The sequence below is a fragment of the Microtus pennsylvanicus genome, chromosome 15 (genome assembly GCF_037038515.1).
Source record: "Microtus pennsylvanicus isolate mMicPen1 chromosome 15, mMicPen1.hap1, whole genome shotgun sequence".
Taxonomy (NCBI): Eukaryota; Metazoa; Chordata; class Mammalia; order Rodentia; family Cricetidae; genus Microtus; species Microtus pennsylvanicus.
This window is the reverse complement of record NC_134593.1, coordinates 69950476-69972812: the sequence shown is the minus strand read 5'-3', so window position 1 is coordinate 69972812 and position 22337 is coordinate 69950476. Positions and strand designations below refer to the sequence as shown.

The window sequence follows — 22337 nt, the reverse complement described above, 5'->3', positions numbered from 1 at the left end:
GTATCACAGTTAATTTTAGTACAAACTATGAAAATGTTAACACTGAGGTTTCCACAGAAATCTATTAAGATCCCTTAGAAAATTATTTAAAGAAACAACAGCTAGTCACTTACTGTTCTGAGATTAATACATAAAGGAAAAAATTTCACACATTTTACTGAAATTTTCAGTAAATAATTTTAGCCATAATACTTGTAAAATTAAAAATTCAAATGCTGTGTGTTCCTCTAAAGCAATTACATTCTGCAATGAAAACACTAAGCCGAAATCTTTTTGATCTATCAGAACAATTCTAGTTTTAAAAGCTGATTGAATTTGAGAACTTGAACAGAATAGTGGCGTCGTAACTGAGCTTTAAATAAAGGTGGAGACGGTGAGGACAAACACTCTCAAGGCTGCGATGCAGAGAGAAAATGTGGAGGTAAAACATTCAGGGCCAGAACTATCACCTTAAAAAAATATCAGATCCCTCTTATATTAAAACATGAAAGAAATCAAAGACAGACAGTACTGAAGTTTTACACAAGCCTCTTGGTATTTCAATGCTGTTTATTGAGGAGTGAACGAGACTACTGCAGACATGCCAACGGTACTTCACATTCAAGGGCCGGACGTGGGGCAGGCTCCACACCTGGTCACTGCATGAGCCTTTGGGGAGGAACCAGCAGTGACATCAGTGACAGCTGGTCACCACTTGTTCTCAGCCGGTTGACGGGCAAAGGCTTCTTACTGTCCCCCACACTCTCACTCCAATATACAATGAACACTAGGTTGTCTCCCAGTCTCTTTAGCACACATCTATGTGGATTAACTGATCTGAAAGTCGATCTCCTTACATTTCTGTAGGTGTAGGTCTACCGAGAAAAAGTAATCGTCTCCTCTGTCCCTTCACACGGTGGGCACAGCAATAGAAAAATACCCTGCAGTGCTACTGTGGGGCTTACAGGGACCTCTTCTGTGGGTCAGATACGATCCACGGCAGTTCACTCTGCACACAGGGCTGCTTTTCCTGCGGCACCGGAAGAATGGCCTACACACAACACTACTGCTCTCTTGCTCAAAAACAAAACAAAGAAACCTAAACAAAAGGGTAAACGTTTATTTGGAGTTAGTTTTCTGGCAGGTGGTGTTAAGGCCGTCAGGCAGAGTTCAGGAGCTCCTGTATGGCGGCCTGCTGCTCCGGACTGAGCTGTGCTATGCACTCGGTCCACAATCCTCCAGAAGTCTAGGGTAAAGGACAGACATTCAGACAGTCATCACTCTGAGTATAAACTGCACACACAGAAGTCTAGGGGTAAAGGACAGACATTCAGACAGTCATCACTCTGAGTATAAACTGCACACACAGAAGTCTAGGGGTAAAGGACAGACATTCAGACAGTCATCACTCTGAGTATAAACTGCACACACAGAAGTCTAGGGATAAAGGACAGACATTCAGACAGTCATCACTCTGAGTATAAACTGCACACACAGAAGTCTAGGGGTAAAGGACAGACATTCAGACAGTCATCACTCTGAGTATAAACTGCACACACAGACTGCCAACAATGCCTAGACTCTACTACTTAGTCTGATATTATCGTAAAACCACTAAGAAATCTGTTCATTTCTTCAAAGTCCATTTTATTTACAGAAAATTCTGTTTCTAAATCAATAAAACTATCCCATCAGCTGGCACCTTAAATCAAATCAATCTATATACTACATGAAGTCAAAGTAAGTCATTTCTAGCATTTTTTTTTTTTGGTTCTGACACATTATTAAACTTTATCGATATTCTGAGAGTAACAGCCATCTCTAAACACCAGGACTTGATATGCTCCTGGTACCTGACAGTGGAACACATGGGCAGGCATGTTAATAACCCATTTCAGAGATTCTGATTTAAAAACAAATCTCCACAGCTCATTAAATCTAAGTTCCTGCTGTCTATTAAAAGCCAGTAGAGCCCCTGACATTGTGATTTACTTGTCCCCTGTCCTTTTCCAGTTCAACAAAAGCAGCTTACCTGTACTTGGCGAACTACATTGGCCAGGCGCTTGGCACAGGGGTCTTCATGTTTAATGGCCTCATGCATTTCTCCTTCCGCAATTATACTGAATATTTTGGGTAGATTGGTATTGTTTGGGCCAAGAACAATTGGGTGATTACTGACAAAAACAAAAAACAAAAAAGATGAATTATTCCCGACCACACTTCACTTCCCTGTTCTTTGGCACACAACAGTCATGTTCATAGAGAACGAACGGCCCAATGTTTAGTAGACTCGGCAGGCCTGCAGTCTCTTCCTATGTAACTCAGGAAAAAACACTCATCTTTCAGAATTCTTTTTTAGGGTCAAACAAGAACTAAATGCTCAGTATTAAAACAATCTGCATTGTGTCAAACACAAAACAAACAAGTCCCAGACAGTCTTGTTTCAAGTCTGTAAACCGAGCTAAGAGGAGACTCAGGGGTAGGACTGCCAAGGTCAGGCTGGGCAACTTAGTGAGACTTTGATTCAAAGATGCAAGTCTGCTGGGTCTGTTTTCTGATGCACCACAGCTTCAGGGGCTTACTTGTGTGTTTCAAGAGTGAACTAGGGATAAACTTCAGGCAGGCTTAATGGGATCTGAATGGAAGCCACTGGCAGTTGTTACTTCAGACCCAGGGCAGTGCAGTCTGAGGGTGACATCACCTCGGTAGGGACACACACAGTATGAATCTGAATCAAGTAGGCATGAAGGAATACCCTAAAAAATTCCAGGAATTCTGTTGGATTTATGAATGAATAAACTATACACTATAACTAAACATATAATTAACAGTGAAAGCCAAGATAAAAGTCATGGTTAAAAGCTGTGGAGTAAGAAAGACACCAGGAATTTCTTCGATCCTGACGTTTCTAAGGCCACTATGATGCTGCAGTTAAATACGCAGGGCACAAAACAGAATTAGTGACATCACAGCTCAGGGCCAGATCCCAATGGCTGCCTGGTGGACTCCTCTTAGAGCAGATCTGTTAGCCCCCATTTTCTTCTTGAGACAGGTGATCTTGTTATGTAGGCAAGGATAGCCTTGAACTTTAGCCCTCTTGGCCCCTCAAGCTCCACAGTGCTGAAATTCTATGCACTACCATACCTGGCTACCACTGACTCTTGCTCCACAGTAAATGTGGCGGGCAGCAAAACAGTTGATGGTAACTCTCCTAATATAATAAATGCTAACATGATTCCACAAAGAACTCCAAGTTAGATTTTTTATTTTTTTAAAATTTATTTATTTATTAAAGATTTCTGTCTCTTCCCCGCCACTGCCTCCCATTTCCCTCCCCATCCCCCAATTAAGTCCCCCTCCCTTGTCAGCCCAAAGAGCAATCAGGGTTCCCTGCCCTGTGGGAAGTCCAAGGAACTCCCACCTCCATCCAGGTCTAGTAAGGTGAGCATCCAAACTGCCTAGGCTCCCACAAAGCCAGTACGTGCAGTAGGATCAGAAACCCATTGCCATTGTTCTTGAGTTCTCAGTAGTCCTCATTGTCAGCTATCCAAGTTAGATTTTTATACAAGAGCTAAAGAGTGACGGGGCTAACATGCCTTACAAGCAAGCATTACTTCAAATATACATAACCCCCGACTGGCCAAGAGTGAGGTTCACCTTGTTTGAGTGACAAGGAAAGAGATAAAACCAGCTGGTTTTCGCGTACCTTTCAATCAGGTCGCACAGATAACTGAAGGTCTGGACAGCTTCTTCTTTATCTTCGTGTAGTGGAAGCCAAGACAACCAGTGTGGTAAGACTTCTTCAACGTTTACACAGTCAGGCTTGAACTTCATGATTTTCCCCACCGCAGAGATGCAGTTCTCTGTAGCATTGACGTTTTCTTTGGTCTTAGAATCTGCAGACTGAATAACTCTTACAAGCAGGGGGAGTGCTTCTAAAATAAACACACAAAAACACATCAGCCAAACCTCACGCTGACGCAGATGGACAGTCACTCTTGGATTCACTGGACAGAGCTGTGATGGAGGGACAGCGAGCACGGGCAGGAGCTGCAGAGCTACAGCGGAGAGCCTGCACACGCCTGCAGTCTCACAGTTACTGCCGACACCCAAGGGCCTATGCCTCCACCCCATGCTTATTTAGATTCTACTTCGCTCTTGTTCCCATCTCTATGAGAATAAGCACGAAGCAGTTCGTGTTATAGATGAGGGAGGGGGAATAAAATCCAAAAGGAATTAAAAAACAAGATAGGGGTGCATGGGTGGAGGAGAATAAAGCAGCAACCACAACAGAATGCTTACTGGCGTGGTGACAGTAAGGCTGCTGGAATGACACACACAAGCGAAACACAATACCTGTACAGAAAGGGCCGTAGTTGTCTCCACCATATTGTGCCATGACGCCAAGGCCATATGCCGCAGCTTGCCTGACTTCTGGGCTGTTGTCACACACATACTGAAGCATTGGCCTTAAGAAATATTCTGCATACTTAAATGAGGCTGGACTACAGTGTTCTATGACATCATCGAAGATACACAATCCCCACTGTCTGTCTGGCCATGGTCTATGTGGACACTAGAAGAGAGATTCCCTGTTAAGTACTAAATACTGGTACAATAGATGTAAGCAATTCACTATGAACTACCTGCTTACAGACTGTACCCAATACAGGAAATGGAAACATAGGAACTTCTCACAGTGACAACATCAGAAGGGAACACACATTTAAAGTAACTTCACAATACAAGACTTGTGTGATTTGTTACAGAATCCCACCTATGACCACGTATGCAGGAGGAACTGACAGGGAAGAGGTGCTCATACACTTACTTCTAAGAAAAGAGGTGGGGTAGAGGGAGCAGTCAAGTACAGAGTACCGTGCAATCCCCGATACCCAGGAGGTTAGGTCGAGAGATCACTCTAGCCCAGTAGTTACTGACCCTCCACTGGGCCTGGTGGCAAAGGCCTGCAGACCCAGCTACTTAGGATGGAACAAGAGGATCCCAAGTTTCATACCAGTCTGGGCTATGTAGCAAGACTATCTCAGAACAGAGTGACAAGGTGATGTGCGTGTGTGTGTGTCAGTGTGTGTGTGTATGTATGTGCGTGTGTGTGTCTGTGTAGGAGGCAGGAGGAAGAGGGGCTGGCAACAGAGCCTGGCAGCTGAGTGCTTGCCAGGCGCGTGTACAGTCCTGCACTCTACACCCTACCATCCGACTGTAGCTACCGGGGGACAGGAAGCTGTGCCTGTGCGGGAGCGGACGTAGGTGAAATCTACTTGTGTTTACTCTGTTAATCTCAAAGTGTTCCAAAATGTAATGTCTGTAAGGTACTTAAATGTCAAGTAGATAAATTATCAGCCACGGTCACTACTGCAGACCGTGACAGTAACGCCATTGTTGCAGGAAGACAGACACAGAGGGCAATGCACCACAGAGAGTTAACAAAGTATGATGCGAGTGCAAGAACGACGTCATTACACACAGCAATCAGAGTTCCAGGTTAACACTTACAATCAGGTTGACAATCAATGGAAGCAGCTGTTCAAACCATGGCAACACCTTTTCTTTGTAGCTGCTGAATATTGAGTGTAAAATATCTGACACTTTGGTCAGAATATAGACATCATTATCATCCTAAAACAGAGGCAGAACACAGGCACATGGTTAGAAACCATCTCCGTGAGCAGCAGTAAACCTACAAACCCAGGAAATGACCATCTTCCCTTTAAGACCCCTGAGAACCTGGGGCCGAAGGGACCCGCGGTCTGACTCCAGGCCGCTGCCTGGAAAGGAGGCATTGAGAAGGCAAGGCTGGGCTTGCTGGAGCGGCCTTGGCCTGACTTACTTTTAGAAGAATGTCACCTTATTTTGGGGTGTGATGGTGGGGACACAGGGACAGGGCAATGCAGATCTACGCACTGGAGGCACACACACACATACACACACACACGCACGCACGCACTCTCGAGGGCTGTCTCTGCCCCCCATCTTAACAGATTAGGATGGAGGAGATAACTGAGAAACATGGTAAAGAAAGCCACAGCCGAGCCCGCTAGTGAGGTAGCCTTCTGATCCCAAATACTTGGGAGGCAAACTCCAATCTGGGCAACAAAACTTTAGGGGCTATCAGCCACCTGGGGGTAGAATGCTTGCCCACAGAGCACTGAGCCTCGGTCAGTCACCAGGCACTCTGGACACCAGTGAACATGGAAAAACACCATTAACCACAAATGGCATTCGCAAACAACAGCTTTTAACCCATGGCATTTGATGTGTGAGATACTGGGGGAAAAAGTTCATTTCAAAAGACTTGTTTAATAAACACCAGATTCTTCTGCTCAAAACACCAGATTCTATCAGAATAGGGAAGATGAACAAGAAACTGAAGCATTTAAAAATATGTAAGATGCAAATGGCCACAACCGAGGTTCTGAAGGAAGAATTACCTCATCCTGTAGTGACTCCTCAACCTGCTCATCATAGTCTTCATCTTGTCTTTTAACTAAAACATACCCAAACACACGTTTTTAAGCGATCACATTGAGGCCAGTACTTTGCTCAGAAATGAAAAGTACTGAAAATTTACCTTGCCGCAATTCTTGATTTTTGAAATGTTCTTCAAGTTTGGCTTTCAATATACCTCCCAGCTCCTCAAAGTGCTCGTTGTTCAGACATCCGTCTCCCATGACTTCTATGCACTGAGGGAAAGAAAACACCCGAGGTGTGAGAAATTGTAACAACGTCACCCCGAGACTAGGACCAATGACTCGGTGCACACTTCAGCAGGGACTTCCAACAGGACTCGTGTCATGCTGAGGGGTCAAAGCCAAGAGACACCATCACCTCCTATCACACCCATACACTTCTGGTACTGATAGATGAAAGGGGGAGAGGACTTAGGCCTTCACAGGACCTACACAAAAAGGCACAACACTGGCAGTTAGAAGCATCAGCCTTTCTTCTGTGATCCTGGAATGTACACCAACTGCTTGAAGTGACGGAAGTTACAACTGTCCAAGAATGATTTAAAGTCCCCTGTGTAACTCATCTCTCCTCCCCCTGTAACCGTACTCCCAGTGTGATGACAAAGTCCACCTCCCCCCATAACCGTGCTCCCAGTGTGATTCCACAAAGTCCACCTCTCCTCCACCTGTTACAGTCCTCCCTGTCTGGTCTCCCTATTTCTCAAAAGCTTACTTCCTAAACAGCAAAAATATTTCAGAACAAAAAACTTCAACATTTTCAGCAAAAAATGATTGCTGTCTAATATATGGAAAACCCCTTTAACGCCCCTAATCTGCTCAGCAGAGAATTACACAAACATGCCTTATAAAGTGGAGGGAGACAGACACGCCGAGAAAACACTCACCTTCGCGAACGAGTGCATGATCTCTGAGAGCACATCTGAGTCAGGCTCCGTGCCAATAGCTTTGATGAGCGCATCGCACATGAAGTGCCACATCTGCGTGAGGTACTCGGGACCCCGGACTCGCGCACACTCCAGCAGAAGGGGCATAGACTCCGCGGCTGCCACTCGGACCCGTTCTGTCGTTAAGGAACTACACCACCAAGGGACCTCTTACATGCTAAGGAACACGTTAGCAGAGACTGGGGGCAAGCCCGGCTTATCTAAGCTGGATGTCGGTGTTAATGTGGAGTGGGCACAAAACAGCCCAGGCTCCCCAACCTGTGTCCACTGTGGTCTGTCTGCTAACGGAGTGAGGGTCCTCTCACTGCTCTGTGTCCACTGTGGTCTGTCTGCTAACGGAGTGAGGGTCCTCTCACTGCTGTGTCCACTGTAGTCTGTCTGCTAACGGAGTGAGGGTCCTCTCACTGCCCTGTGTCCACTGTAGTCTGTCTGCTAACGGAGTGAGGGTCCTCTCACTGCCCTGTGTCCACTGTGGTCTGTCTGCTAACGGAGTGAGGGTCCTCTCACTGCCCTGTGTCCACTGTAGTCTGTCTGCTAACGGAGTGAGGGTCCTCTCACTGCTTCTCTGTACAGCATGCAATGAAATCTGCAGCTTTCCTAAGAACTACTAAGGACTCCTACACAGATCACCCTGATTTCAACAGAAGCACACTTTTCTATTATCATTTATAAAATAAAAAGCCCTGGTAACCCCCTCCTAAAAGCAATCTCCTAAAAGCTGGAGAGATAGCTCAGTTGATTAAAGTATTTGTTACTTTTACAGAGGACTGGGGTTCAGTGCCCCAAATTCACATGACGATTCATAACCATCCCTAACTCCAGCTCTAGGGAATCTAATGTCTTCTTCTGACCTCCCCAGGCACCAGAACACATGGCCACATTCATTCAATTTTAAATATAAAACAAATAAGTTTTTAAAAAAATTCTACACCACCAAGGGACCTCTTACATGCTAAGGAACACGTTAGCAGAGACTGGGGGCAAGCCCAGCTTATCTAAGCTGGATGTCTAAGTGGTTCAGAGCACTGGCCTTCAGAACCTCCAGGTTTGACTCTCAGCGCCCACATGGAGGCTCACAACCATCTGTTAACTCCAGTTCTAGGGGATCTGATGCCACCGTCTGGCCTCTTCTGGATAAGCACACACGCAGTGCACAGAAGCACCCACACTAATATCATAAGGGTGACTACTTCCTCCTCTGCATGAATGACAGGGACCTGCTGGCACACCACTCTGTGGAGGACACCAGATAGAAAAAGGGCTTTCGGGTTGGTGTGGTTTTCTTTTACCTACTTTATGCATTAATTAATCTATCAGGAACTCAAGGATGAAGACATCTATTGCACATTTACCAAGAAGCCCTCAGCAGTGTTACCCACATTAGTGTGATAGGAGTCTCTCAGATACACCAGGAGGTATCCAACAAGTACTGTGGACATCTGCTCATAAAATGTCAGTTGGTGCAGTTCTCATAAAGGTCACGGGAAGCTGACTCTGTCTTTCATGCCTTTGGTAAAAGGTGAAAGAAATGGAGGCACATGGAGGGCAGAAGCAGAGAGCTGACTACAGCAAAGGAGCAGTGATGAGATCGCAGTTCAGGTCACAGCACCACAGCCTATGACATCCACACGGGCTTCACACTCAACACTACAGCCTACTACATCCAGACTCTTTACACTCAACACTACAGCCTATGACATCCAGACTCTTTACACTCAACACTACAGCCTACTACATCCAGACTCTTTACACTCAACACTACAGCCTATGACATCCAGACTCTCTACACTCAACACTACAGCCTATGACATCCAGACTCTTTACACTCAACACTACAGCCTACTACATCCAGACTCTTTACACTCAACACTACAGCCTATGACATCCAGACTCTTTACACTCAACACTACAGCCTACTACATCCAGACTCTTTACACTCAACACTACAGCCTATGACATCCAGACTCTTTACACTCAACACTACAGCCTATGACATCCAGACTCTTTACACTCAACACTACAGCCTACTACATCCAGACTCTTCACACTCAACACTACAGCCCTACTACATCCAGACTCTTTACACTCAACACTACAGCCCTACTACATGTAGGATGAAGGATATCATCGTGGAAGTAAAACTTGAGCAGAGGGACCATCAGTTTGACAACCTGTTCAGTGTACTCCACAAAACCTTCCTTTAACTCCTTAGCATAGCAAACCTGGAAAAGAAGAAATCAAGGCCCCTGTTATAGGGTTTCAAAAGGATAACACTGATCCTCTGACCATGTTGTTTTACACAACTGAAACCAGACTAGCTTAGCTTTTCTTTTAATACCATAAGCACATTACTGTTAATTTATTCCAGTGATATTCTCAGCCATGTACTATAGAATTGCCCAAAATAGACAAAATCCACAAAATTCCTTCATTCCCAAACATGGGGATGGCTCTGGGTGCAAGCACTTGCTATGCAAGGCTAATGACTGAGGTCCTCTTAGATTGTATGGTGGAAAGAAAAGACCTTAGTGAAGATTACAGTATCATACCAACATCTGGCAAGCAGTTGACTTTTCTTCTAGTCCTGCAGTTTTAATACCAAAACTCTGCTGATCTCCGAGGTTCACAAATTCCCACCCATCATCATCACTCATATTCTCCATGTCCTGGGTGTCGAGAAGGGCTACTTCCGGCTTAATCGAAGCGGTCTTCATCAGCGGCCCCATGACCACGGGAAGGTACTGCTGGAACTCTTTCCCAAGGATTTTGCACATTCTGGCCCATGCGGAGATCATGTAAGAGATCTGGGAGGAAATTCCAAACAGGCTGTAAGGCAATGGTAACTAAGACAGCTAGAGCTGTTTTTCCATCTTGAGGAAACACGGACTCATGGACATCCTACTGAAACCCAACACACCACCCCATGTTTAACACCAGCATAAGGAACAGGTTTCATTACGTCATCTTCATGCTGTCCAGTGGTGGCCCTTCACTTCCCCCAGGCCTGCCGCCTGTACCCTTTTACCAACAGTGTACCCTCCATTCCTGTCATCGCTTCCCAACTTAGTAAAATCCTGTTTGGCACTCATGGTCATCACCCACTGGGATGCTGACGCACAGCCAGGCTGGTTCTGTTTCTCCTTGCTACTGTTACTAGAGATATGGTAAACATGGATGTATGAATTATCTATGACATGAAGTCCTTTGGGTATATGCCCAGGAGGAGCATATAGGTAGGTCAGGTCATACAGCAATATAGCGGCGCTATTTTTTTTCCTTCTCTTTTTGAGACAAGGTCTCACTGGGTAGCCCTGGCTTCCCTGGAACCCTTTATGTAGACTAGTCTGCCCTGCCTCCCTGTGCTGGGATTAAAGTCAGGGCATGGGTGACCATGACAGATTTTCAGACAGACTTTCTCTGTTCAGTCCTGGCTTGGCTGTCCTGGAACTCAGAGGTCTGCTTGTCTCTGCCTCCTGAGTGCTGGGATTAGTGTGCGACTACTGCCTGCCCAAGCTTAGTCTTTTCAGAAACCTTCACGCTTATTTCCATAGTGGCCACACCATTTACCATTCCCAAGATGGATGAGGAAGGACTCCCAACTCTCCACATCCTCGAGGCTACCGTAATCTAGCAGGCTGTCATTTGTTTTCTTGAATGACAACCACTCTGCCGGAGGTAGAAATGAAATGAACTAGTGTTCACTGTCAAGCCCATCCGCACTCCACAATTCCAGTAAGAAACGCACAGCCACGGTCCTTACACCTTCCTCAGCTCCTCATAGTCCCTGAGCTGTCTACTATGTATCTGCAGGCTCCCACTCAGTGAAGAAAGGAAGAGGGGTGCTGTGCCTTTGCACATGGTGCTCTCCAGTCAAGGAAGCCAGTGTAGGTCATTCAGTGCCACATCAGATAGACGCTGTCAGCGTCATCACAACTAGGATAAACACTAGTCATGCCACTATGGTAATGTAAGGACCACTGAGAAACACACAAGAAAGCTTTCCAAAGTGACTCAACCAGGAGTGTGCACACAGGTGTGTGAATATACACCTGCTCACATGGGTGTGGAGAGCGGTCACGTGCGCACCGAGGGCTGAGACTGCTGGGTTTTCGTGCCTCTTTCAACAAGGGGAATAAGTCAATGGCAAATGGCCAAGAGACACCCAACAGAAAAATTTCAGTGAGGTAGTTGAGAAAGATCTGAGTCCTAAGTCTGCAGGAGAATCTACAGCACAATCAAAAGCAACAAACCCGAGAATCAGAGAAATCAGGAGCAACCAACAAAGGACGGAGAAGCCTGGCTCCAGAACAGGCTGTGGCAGTGTCTTTGGGACCAGAGACTAAATTAAGAGCGTCTGTATGAAGCTGTCACTCATTTAAAAATTACAAATAATTGGGCTGGAAATAGGGCTCAGTGGTTAAGAGCACTTGTTGTTCTTGCAGAAGACCTGGGTTCAATTCTCAGCACCCACTCCCTAAAACCACAGACACCAAACAAACCTGTACTCAGGGCCAGCAAGATGGTTCTGTAGAAGCTTGCAGCCAAGCCCGACAACCTGAGTTCAGTCCTCAAGAGTCCACAGGATGGAAGGAGAACACTGACCCCAAAAGTTTTGCCTCTGACCTTCATATGCATGTTGTGATATTCCCCCATCCACCCCAAAAAATAAAGATTAATTTTTTTGACTCACAACCTTCAACAGGCATGCATACGTACAGACAAAATACGTAACACAAAACACACAAACACAAAACCAACCAACCAACCAACCACCACACACCGTATGAGGCATTCAGTGCCCTGCTCACCTGAGGGTCGTCGTCTTCCATGTCACTGAAGTCTGTCTGGGTCTTCAGCAAGAGCTGCATCACATCTGAAGCATCCTGCATGAACTAGAATACGAGGGAAAACATCCGTGTTATCAATGCATATGCCAGAGACACACTTATTCTTGCCACTCAGTTTTGCTTCTTCTATAATAATAGAAAGGCAAAGCAGTAACTGTTGCCCCCTATACTCCCTAAAACCACAGACACCAAACAAACCTGTACTCAGGGCCAGCAAGATGGTTCTGTAGAAGCTTGCAGCCAAGCCCGACAACCTGAGTTCAGTCCTCAAGAGTCCACAGGATGGAAGGAGAACACTGACCCCAAAAGTTTTGCCTCTGACCTTCATATGCATGTTGTGATATTCCCCCATCCACCCCAAAAAATAAAGATTAATTTTTAAAAAAATCTGTATGTTCCTTTTAGATTAGTTTTGCAGATAAAATTATTCAGAAAAATTCTTATCTGTATTATATAACTAGCATAATGTTCTTTCTAAGAAAGAATTACTTCAAGCAAGAAAATTCTAATGGCATTAAAATTTAATTTACAGATAATGTTATTTTAAGAAGTAAAATTTAATTCAAATCTAGGGAGAAAATTTTAGATCGCTTTATAGAAGCCACTGCATAAAGATTTTGTATGATTTCTATTTGACTACAGCTTTGGCAATCTTCACTGTAATCAATCACGCAGTGTTTAAAGTCAGATATGCAGACTATGAGACACAAACAATGGAATGCTATGGGCTTTGGAATGGTTAACACAGTGAGTGAGAAGGACAACGAGGTGGCGTGGTGTGGACACGCCCAGAACCCAGCACTCAGGTCCCAGGTCAGCCTGTACTCGGGTCATGTTAAGTGCACACAGCCTTCCCGTCTTATGGTAGCTGACTTTGGACTACCAAGCAACTGGCTTGTTTCTCAGCACATGTGTAAACGAAACAAAGCATATGGGTATGGCCTCTAAATAACTCATGACGCAGGCTGCACTGTGGAAGGGAACAGGCCAAGAATCCTTAATAGTGAGCTGGGCCACGGTGGTGCACACCTTTAATCCCAGCACTCGGAGGCAGATGCAGGTGGAGCTCTGAGTTTGAGGCCAGACTGGTTTACAGAGTGCCAGGATAGCCAGTACTATACAGAGAAATTGTCTTAAAAAATAAACCATCAAACAAGAAAGAATCCCTAACAGAATAACAAACAAAAACAATCCAGCATTCAGAGAGAACCATTGCCAGCCAATCTAACAACACAGACCACCCACCTTCTCCTTCCCCACGGCCAGGCTGATCTAACAGAGACCACCCACCTTCTCCTTCCCCACGGCCAAGCCGATAAGGCTGACACACTCGATCGTCTTCCCCCTCAGGAGCCTCAGCTCCTTCTGGACTGCGTTCTCCACGATGTGCTTCAGGGACGGCATGAACAGGTCATAGTAGGGAACAAACTTCTCTTCTGCGGTATCTGCAACCGATGCGATGGACGTCACAACCTGCTCCAGGACTAACTTGGTGCCTTTCTGGATCAGCTGCAGGAAGACACGAGTCACTTCAGCAACTCCAGATGTCGGGGTCACAGCTCTGCTCTGCCGCAGACAGAAGCCAGCTTTCCCTCACTGAGTTAAGTATTCTATGTTGTGCTGCCCTACTGTGTCTACCATCCTATCCTAGAGCTGCAGCGACTGAACCAGGCCCATTCCTTATTGTTCTGATCCCTCCAGGGAAGGCTTGCTTTTCCTCCTCCACGTTTCTTTCTTGAAGAAAAAATGACATTCTGCTTGCACCAGAGACCTAACCAGAGAGCTCACCCTGTCTACTGGCAATATTCTACGGCAGGTCTTGAGAGTCTCTTTATTTCTCTTGTCGATGGCAACAGTCTTTCTCCTAGGCCACCCCCAGTACCTCTGAACACGGTCCTCCTCCGAGTACTCCTTAACTAACTCTTCAGCAGAGTCCTTATATGCCCAGCACGTGGGCCCCCTGGGGACTGAGAAGGCCGTTCATCTTCGCGCTCAAGTTCTATCCACACCCACTTCCAAAGCCATGTTGGATCTATTTATTACTGATTTTAGCAGCAGCTTTGTTCATCAGCACTGAGACTTCATCTTTCTCCCATCTTTGTATCTGTTCACTGTGATCCGACACGGAACGCTTAGGCCCTTTTTTAAGCTCCTCTGCTAAGGCTGCTGAGACTTTGATTCTTCCCATACCTGCTCTCTAACCTGTCGCCCCACGTGCACGCTGCTGCCTATGGTGGGTGTGTCACAGGTGGTCCATTCTAAGTACAAAAGTTGAATTGTGTGACCTTGTGTGACAGTGAGTTCAGGTCTGCTGAGCCCAACAGAGCAAAGGAGTCTGTTATTTTCTATGCTTAGCATTCATTCTCTCTTAGGACAGGGTCAATGGTCATTTTCTTGCTCTAGTCTCCCAGGTGCTGGCATTCCAGCCCATCTTTTCTAGCTTGCCTCACAGCCAACAGCAGGCCGCGAGGCCGTCTCTCAGCTGTTCTCAGGTTGCTGCAGCCACTCTAACTGGCTACTCCTATAATCCTAGAGATTGTGAGGCAGGCGCATGAAGACCACAAATTATTGTTGGCCACAGAAGCTAACTTGAGGCCATCCTGGACTTGATTCAGTGACGCAAAAACAAACAAAATCATAAGAAAAAAAGGGCATTGTGGTCCAAATGTTTGCCATTTCTGGCACTCTGGTTAGTCACCATTTTCTCTCTGCCCCCCAACCCAAATTCACACATTGATTAAACTTTAGTACTTACCAATGCCTCTACCAAACCAAAAGTACTTCATGGAGAACACCCTGGAGTGCCTTCCTCGAACGCTAGCTCTCTGCCCCGTGGTCTTGTTGGAAGCCCTGTCTCGGGTCTTACCCATCTAGGTAGGCTCTGACGATCTGGAGACTTACCTCCTGAAGTTTGAGGACCATAATTGAATGCAGGTGCTTCACCAGGTTATCCAAGTACGGGATGAGCAGCGATTTGGGACAGTCTTCAGTGAAATTAATGAGAGCAGCCGCCGCATGGGCCTGCACCCTTTGGTTGCCTTGATCTTCCATGGTTTGAAGCAAAGCTGCAATCACCTAAAAAATGGAAAGTGTTTTGAGATGCGAGCCCTCCCTTTAAAGAGTAGCTAAGGACTTGTTACGTACCTTCTCATGGAATTTCTTTTGAAAACCAGGTGCAAAATCCGTAGCCATCTGACCCACAGCGTTGCAGGCTGCATACCGGACTCTTGGGTGCTGGAACATGATCCCCGTGTTAGTAATGGCAACATTACTTAATTTCAACAGGAAACTAAAACAAGGTTTGTGCAATACTATTGGTACTTACAGGATCCTGGAGAAAAAGCAAGACAAAGTTCACGATCTCATTCAGAATTCCCTCCATTTGCTGATGGCATCCTTCTCCGATGGCAGATAAGGCCATCAATCCTGCATGCCGGTACTTCCAGTCAGCTGTGAAAAAGAATTAAACACAAAGCAACAGTAATTAGACACTCGTTCTAATTCTGATAGACACAAGTGTAAAAAATTATTTGTACTTGGAAAAAGATATTAAAATCTTTCCTATGGCCACACCACCCTGAAGGAGCCCCATCTTGTTTGTCTTCAGAGACTAAGCAGGGCTGGGCCTCCTTAGAACAATGTCACATACATATATAAATCAGAGAAAGGGACTTTGGCCTAACTGGATGCTTCTCTTTCCTACTGCCACTGTCAGCCTGGAACTGGCCACCATCCCACCTCACTCTAGCTAATGCTGGGAAGACAGGTATACCATGGCACCCACCTTACTGTCTGACTTCTCCTGGGGTGGGGCTACAGCTTTCTCAGTGGTAGAATGCTTACACACCAGACAGAGGCTCTGGGTTCCAACTCAGTGACCAAATAAACAAAAATGCAAAACAATGCAAAAACAATTTTTCCTGCAAGATTCACTGTAAACAGCAAACACTGGGACTTCCATGTAACGAGCTGCCATGTTTACTAGCTAAGAGACTCCAAGGGGAAAGATACTCTTTCTCCAAAAATTGCTATTGGATAAATCTTATTGTATTCTAGCAGTAATAATGGCTAGCTGCTTTTTGGTTAACAGAACATTAACTCAGCACTGTTTATTTTAGTGGACCTGCATGTTTGTTTCTGGGGTTTATTAAATACGAATTGTAGCTGGGCACTGTGGTATACAACTTCAACCCCAGCCTTCCAGAGGCAGAGATGGGATCAGGAATTTAATTAGCCAGCCTTAGCTATACCAAGGCCTATCTCAAAGATACAATGACGGTCCAACAAGATGGTTCACCAGGTAATGGCCTGCCACCAAGCCCAATCGACCTAAGTTCGGTTCCTTGAGCCCACATGATGGAAGAAAAGACTCCCACTAAAGTGCTCTTTGTGCCTACATAGGAGGCACATATTCACCCAAAAAAGAATTAGCCATTTGATACTTAACTAAGTAAGTGGAATTGAATTTTAAAAACTATTGAGCAATGGAGGGCAGGGAAGCTGTACAACAGTTTAACACACGGGATAACTAGGTCAGTAAGTGCTGCATATGCTAAGTGCTTTCTACCCTAAGATACACCCTGGTCCATTTCTAAACACTCCTGTTTATTACATTATACAATACAGGCTTATGTAGCTTCAAATTCTTTGTAGAATTGTACACATAAATAGTACGATTATAGCAATGCTGAGGATAGTTCAGTGCCAAAGAACCCCTAAGTTCTTTCTCAAGTGGTTTTACAAGGTCAAACCTATTTCCATATCTTTTTGCTCTTCTTTGAGAAACAAAATACAACATTCCAGAGATTATGTGTAAAACCCGATGACCAGACAGCTATGGTAAGGAACAAGAGAACTCACCTAAAGTATTTAAGAGTATTCACGTAAATGCAGTAATTTTTGCAACTCTCCCTTTGCTTTATTAAGTTATTCTTTACAATAATAGTATTTCTAGCAAGGCCTAGTGTTGAATCCTTTACTTCCAGAGGCAGAGGGATTACTCTAAATTCAAGGTCAATCAGCCTGGTCTACTAGCAAGATCCAGGCTTGTCAAGAGTGCACAGTAAGACCCTAACTCAAACACACAGTTATTTCCATGAATAGATAAGGAGTGTGCTACCACATCCAACTTGGTTAAATATAGTGACAGTGTGGTCAGGTGTCCTTTCATCCTAGCACCCAGGAGGCAGAGACAGGCAGATCTGAGTTCCAGGCCAGCCAGGGATTCACAGCTAGATCCTAACTCCTTAAATAAAACAGTTTAGGGTTGGAACTAGCAGATGGCTAAGTGAGTCAAAGGTGCCAGGCCTGATAACCTGAGCACACATGATGGAGAGAACCTCCACACACAATAGTGCGCATGTGCAGGTACACTATGTACACACTCAGTTCATCAAAGTACAGGTTGGGAGAGGTTGAGGATCACATCATTTAACGGCTTTAAGGGTTTTTTTTTTTTTTTTTTAGGATCTATAATTTCTCTCCCTGTGTTATGTTACTAATTCTAGAGGTAAACTTTGAGACAGTCTTATTATATAGTTTAATTTGGCACTGAACTTAAGAGCTCCTAACAGGTTCCCAGCTCCTGTAAAGATATTCTTTAGCTTTAGACTGGGAAGAATCTCATCAGTAGAATATAATTAGGTTAAGCATTCCATGAACAAGCAGATTAACTCAACAGTACAGACACTGTCAGAGACTGTCTAAGCTTTAGAGGGAACATCACCACGCATCATCTGAGCACACGGAGCTTACGGTTTTGAAGCATCTGCATAATGTGTTCCTTGATCATTGGCAAAACAAGCTTTCCACCAAGTCCACAGGCCATCCGGTCCAAGGCACTCTCACCAGCAACTGCATTGCTAAACACACAGCAAAACAATGTGTTCAACACCAATAGAATAAGCACAAAAAAGTACAGAATCAATACTTATAAACATGTTATCAGACCAAAGCTGAGAAGAATTAAGCCTTTGTATGTAAAATTGTGAGCAGAAAATCCTTTAGGTAGCGAAGGCAAAACTCAGGTAAATAAAAACTTTGTGTGCTAAATTGGGGATGGATGCTGAGGCACTGTGTGCACAAGGTAGGCATCCGACGCTGACCTGTGCACCTCTAGCCGTCTATTTTTAGTGCTCATTTTTCAAGATTTAAGCAAAAGCAACTGAGGAAAGTCGTGTTTCTCTTCCTAAAAACACATTCGGCTCACCTGCGGCAGAGGGCAAACAACTAAGCAGGAGAGAGACTCGGGCTCCACGGAGGTCTTGGGTATTCCCAGGATGCACACCACTAACAGACCACAGGGACACTCCTCCCACAAGCTCAAGTGCTGACTGGGGCACTACACATTTTCAACACGTGCATGCAAGTGCTGTGGAATATTGTTTTAGCTGGGTAAAGGTGTGTTACAGTTGTTTATGATGCATTTGTATAATGATGTAAGGTCATGCTTTTGTTTATGCTGCATTTGTTCAATTATGTAAAGATGGGTTGCCATTTATCTCAGCTTGCCTGCATAAGGCACATGAACGGCCAACATGCCACAGTAGAGGGCTAGGCAAGGCTGGTGGGCAGAGAATAAACAGGAGAAATCTAGGTTTGGAAATGAGGAACAAGAAAAGGAGGAAAGAATGAGTGATGCCTGGGGCTAGAAGCAAACACTAAAAGAAATGAAATTAAGATATATGGAAGAAAAAGTAAAAAGCCCCAAGGCAAAGGGTAGGTAAAGAGAAAACAGGTTAAGTTAAAAGAGTTAGCCAAATTCAAACCTAAGTCTCTGTACAGACACACGAGAGGAGAGAGAGAGAGAGAGAGAGAGAGAGAGAATATTTTATGGAGCCGGGTGTTGGGGGCGCACCCATTAATCCCAGGTGGAGCTCTGTGAGTTTGAGGCCAGCCTGGTCTACAAGAGCTAGTTCCAAGACAGGCTCCAAAGCTAAGAGAAACTTCATCTTGAAAAACCAAACCAAACCAACAACAACAAAGAACAAACAGAAACAAAAATAAAAAAACAATTTTATCATTTCCAGAAAAAGCAGTTTGGTGGTGCCAGGCTTTTCTCCCAGGATAAAAGCAGGTGGATCTCTGAGACTGAGGCCACTACAGAGTTCCAGGACAGCCAGGACAATCCCTATCTCGAAAACAAATAAACAAGAATAATTTTTTTTTTTTAAAGTTGGGTGGTGGTGGCGCATGCCTTTAATCCCAGCACTTGGGAGGCAGAGGTAGGCGGATCTCTGTGAGTTCAACACCAGCCTGGTCTATAGAGTAAATTCCAGGATAAGCCAGGGCGGTTTCAAAAGGAAACCCTGTCTCAAAAAGCCAAAACCAATTTTACAAAGTAGTTTCTTAAATCAACTGAACCTAAGTGCTGCTCATAGCGCAGGTAGAGGCCAGCAGCAACACGTCAGACACCGAGAGCAACACAGCCGAGCCTTGGTGCTGCTTCCCAGCCATGCTCCTAACACAGCACACTCTGTGAGTCAGACGTGCGGAGCTCCGGTTCTGTTAAATTAGCAGCTTATACTGAATGATGAACTAGAAAGAACAAGAAAAATGGCTACGTGACCCTGAACAACAAACCTCTCAGCACTGACTTCCCATTTTGGTCTGACTTTGCCATATGAATCTATTCTTGGTGGCATCCAAAGCCAAAATAAATCATGGCAAATCTGGTCACCCCTGCATCACTATGAAATTAACCTTACCTTGTAATGGGAACTATGGCACTTCCTGGGGAATTCTGCTGAAACTAAGTGAGCACTAGCTTTATTACAACACACCTATACCTCCAACCCCACCCTACCCCCTCAATCTTAAACTTAATTCTTGAAGAGAAGCCCAGACTAATACAAACACTTCTGTTGCCATGGATATTTTTCATGATGAAAAAATAGGTTTCTTTTAAACTTCTATTTACTAGTTTTCTGAAAACCCATTAAAAATGTAAACTTTATTAACACAAACACAAACAGACGGCAAATCTTCACTCAGCTGCAGCAAGGAGAGAAAAAGAACAAGGCCTAGCCTCAGAGCCCTCAGGCCTCACTCTGAGCCTCCTCCAGCCCAGGGTTTGGTGTGCGCTTACCTATCGAAGTCATCATCTTCTAGCTCATCAGCATTTGCCCAGTCCTCGTCTTCTTCTAGATCAACCATCATGGCCAGCATCTGAGGAACTAAAGTCAAGAATTTGTAGATCAATACTGAACTTTAATTTTAAATGAGACTGACTTTCTCCAAGGGAACACATTTCCAGCCATCCCTCCATAAACACAGGTTTCACATGCTTGTGTGTAAGCAAACTCATTCAGGAATGCTCATGATGAGCTGGTGAGACTGCTGGGGGAGAGGTGTTTGCCCAGTGACAGTGCGGTTGTCCAGTAGTGCTTTAGCTAAGAGGACACAAAAGGGCTGGCCATGCAGCTGTCCCACGGAGGCCTCGAGTGCCTGTGAGTGCTGTAAATCACTTTCGTGACTACCGCGGTACAACAGCATGTGTCCCCAAAATAGGTTTGGTTTTGCCCTCCAATTTTAACTTTTAGCAATAACTGTTTTAATTCTTTTATTTGAATTTTTTGTTTTGTTTTGTTTTTCGAGACAAGGTTTCTCTGTAGCTTTGGAGCCTGTCCTGAAACTAGTTCTTGTAGACCAGGCTGGCCTCGAACTCACAGAGATCTGCCTGCCTCTGCCTCCCGAATGTTGGGATTAAAGGCGTGTGCTATCACTGCCTAGCTAATTCTTTTATTTTTTTTTTTTAAGAGGCTGTAAGGATAATCAAACTTTCCTCGGAACTTCCCCAGTTCACAGACGGAAGTTGAAGAGACTTGTGCTCCTAGCTCCCTCCCTTTCCACCATCATCATCATCAACTCTTAAGACATATTTCATAATCATTCTTGTTTGTATTGAGACTTAGCAGTGCTAAGCCAGAATCTTGTCTTATGAATTTCTATTTCTAGAAATTAAAGCTTTTTTGTTTGTTTATTTAGCTTATGGTTTTGTTGATGTTGAGAGAGGGTCTCAAGTAGACCAGGTAGGCCTGCAATATGCTAGTTTTGAACCTTGTCTTTTGACAGATGGTTGATCAAAAATTTTTTCTTAGAATTTACAAATATAGCAATGTCTGTATTTCTAAATCTTACTCCCATTAAAATTTACTTATAAAACCTATCTATATTTAGGCCTTTCATCAACCCTGAACTTTTTTTAAAGCATATCTGAGGTTGAGATTTCTCTTCTACAAACAGTTGTCCCAGAACCCCCAATGAATTATCTCCCAGGTCAGATCTGCTTCTATGTGAGCCACATACTCTGCTCTTCCTATCTCACCCATTGGTTCCTATACCTCCACCAATAAATCCTACATTCAACTCAAGTCCAATGCATCAAAGACCTCAACATAAAACCAACCACACTGAACCTCATAGAAGAGAAGGTGGGAAGTACACTTGAATGCATTGGCACATAAGACTACTTCCTAAATATAACCCCAGTAGCACAGAGTAGACACTGAGTGAAACAATTAATAAATGGATGGGAATTCCTGAAACTGAGAAGCTTCTATAAAGCCAAGGACAGGGTCAACAAGACAAAATGGCAGCCTACCGAAAGGGTATACCAACCCCACATTGGACAGAGGGCTGATCTCCAAAATATACAAGGAACTCAAGAAACTTGACGTCAAAAGGAGAAATAATTCAACAACAACAACAAAAAAAATGGGGTAAAGAGCAAAACAGAGAACTCAACAGACGAATCTCAAATGGCTGAAAGACACTTAAGGAAATGCTCAACATCCCTAGCCATCAGAGAAATCTTACACCTGTGAGAATAGCCAATGACAATTTATGTTGGAAAGGATGTGGGGTAAGGGGAACACTTCTGCATTGTTGGTGGGAGTGCAAACTTGTACTGCCCTTTGGAAATCAGCATGGCAATTTCTCAGAAAATTAGAAATCAATCTACCTCAAGACTTAGCAATATCGCTAGTGGGTATATACCCAAAAGATTCTCAATCATACCACAAGGACATGTGCTCAACTATGTTCATAGCAGCATTATTTCTAATAACCAGAACCTGGGA

The 22337-nt window shown here is 44.5% G+C and overlaps 1 protein-coding gene across 1 annotated transcript in view; it reads right to left on the bottom strand.

The window, feature by feature from the left end:
* Positions 1-1079: 1079 nt before the first annotated feature.
* Positions 1080-22337, bottom strand: part of Ipo5 (importin 5) — a 39442-nt gene continuing 18184 nt past the window's right edge. Inside the window, exons 9-25 of the mRNA XM_075948969.1 lie at positions 20345-20432; positions 18013-18119; positions 15584-15708; positions 15403-15492; positions 15160-15333; positions 13549-13767; positions 12220-12303; positions 9961-10215; positions 9537-9633; positions 7352-7524; positions 6569-6680; positions 6429-6484; positions 5494-5616; positions 4336-4555; positions 3686-3914; positions 2012-2153; positions 1080-1225 (exon numbers count right to left, since the gene is read on the bottom strand). Coding sequence (XP_075805084.1) covers positions 1139-1225; positions 2012-2153; positions 3686-3914; positions 4336-4555; positions 5494-5616; positions 6429-6484; positions 6569-6680; positions 7352-7524; positions 9537-9633; positions 9961-10215; positions 12220-12303; positions 13549-13767; positions 15160-15333; positions 15403-15492; positions 15584-15708; positions 18013-18119; positions 20345-20432 — 2381 coding nt within the window. The 3' untranslated portion in view covers positions 1080-1138. The remainder of the gene's footprint in view (positions 1226-2011; positions 2154-3685; positions 3915-4335; positions 4556-5493; positions 5617-6428; positions 6485-6568; positions 6681-7351; positions 7525-9536; positions 9634-9960; positions 10216-12219; positions 12304-13548; positions 13768-15159; positions 15334-15402; positions 15493-15583; positions 15709-18012; positions 18120-20344; positions 20433-22337) is intronic.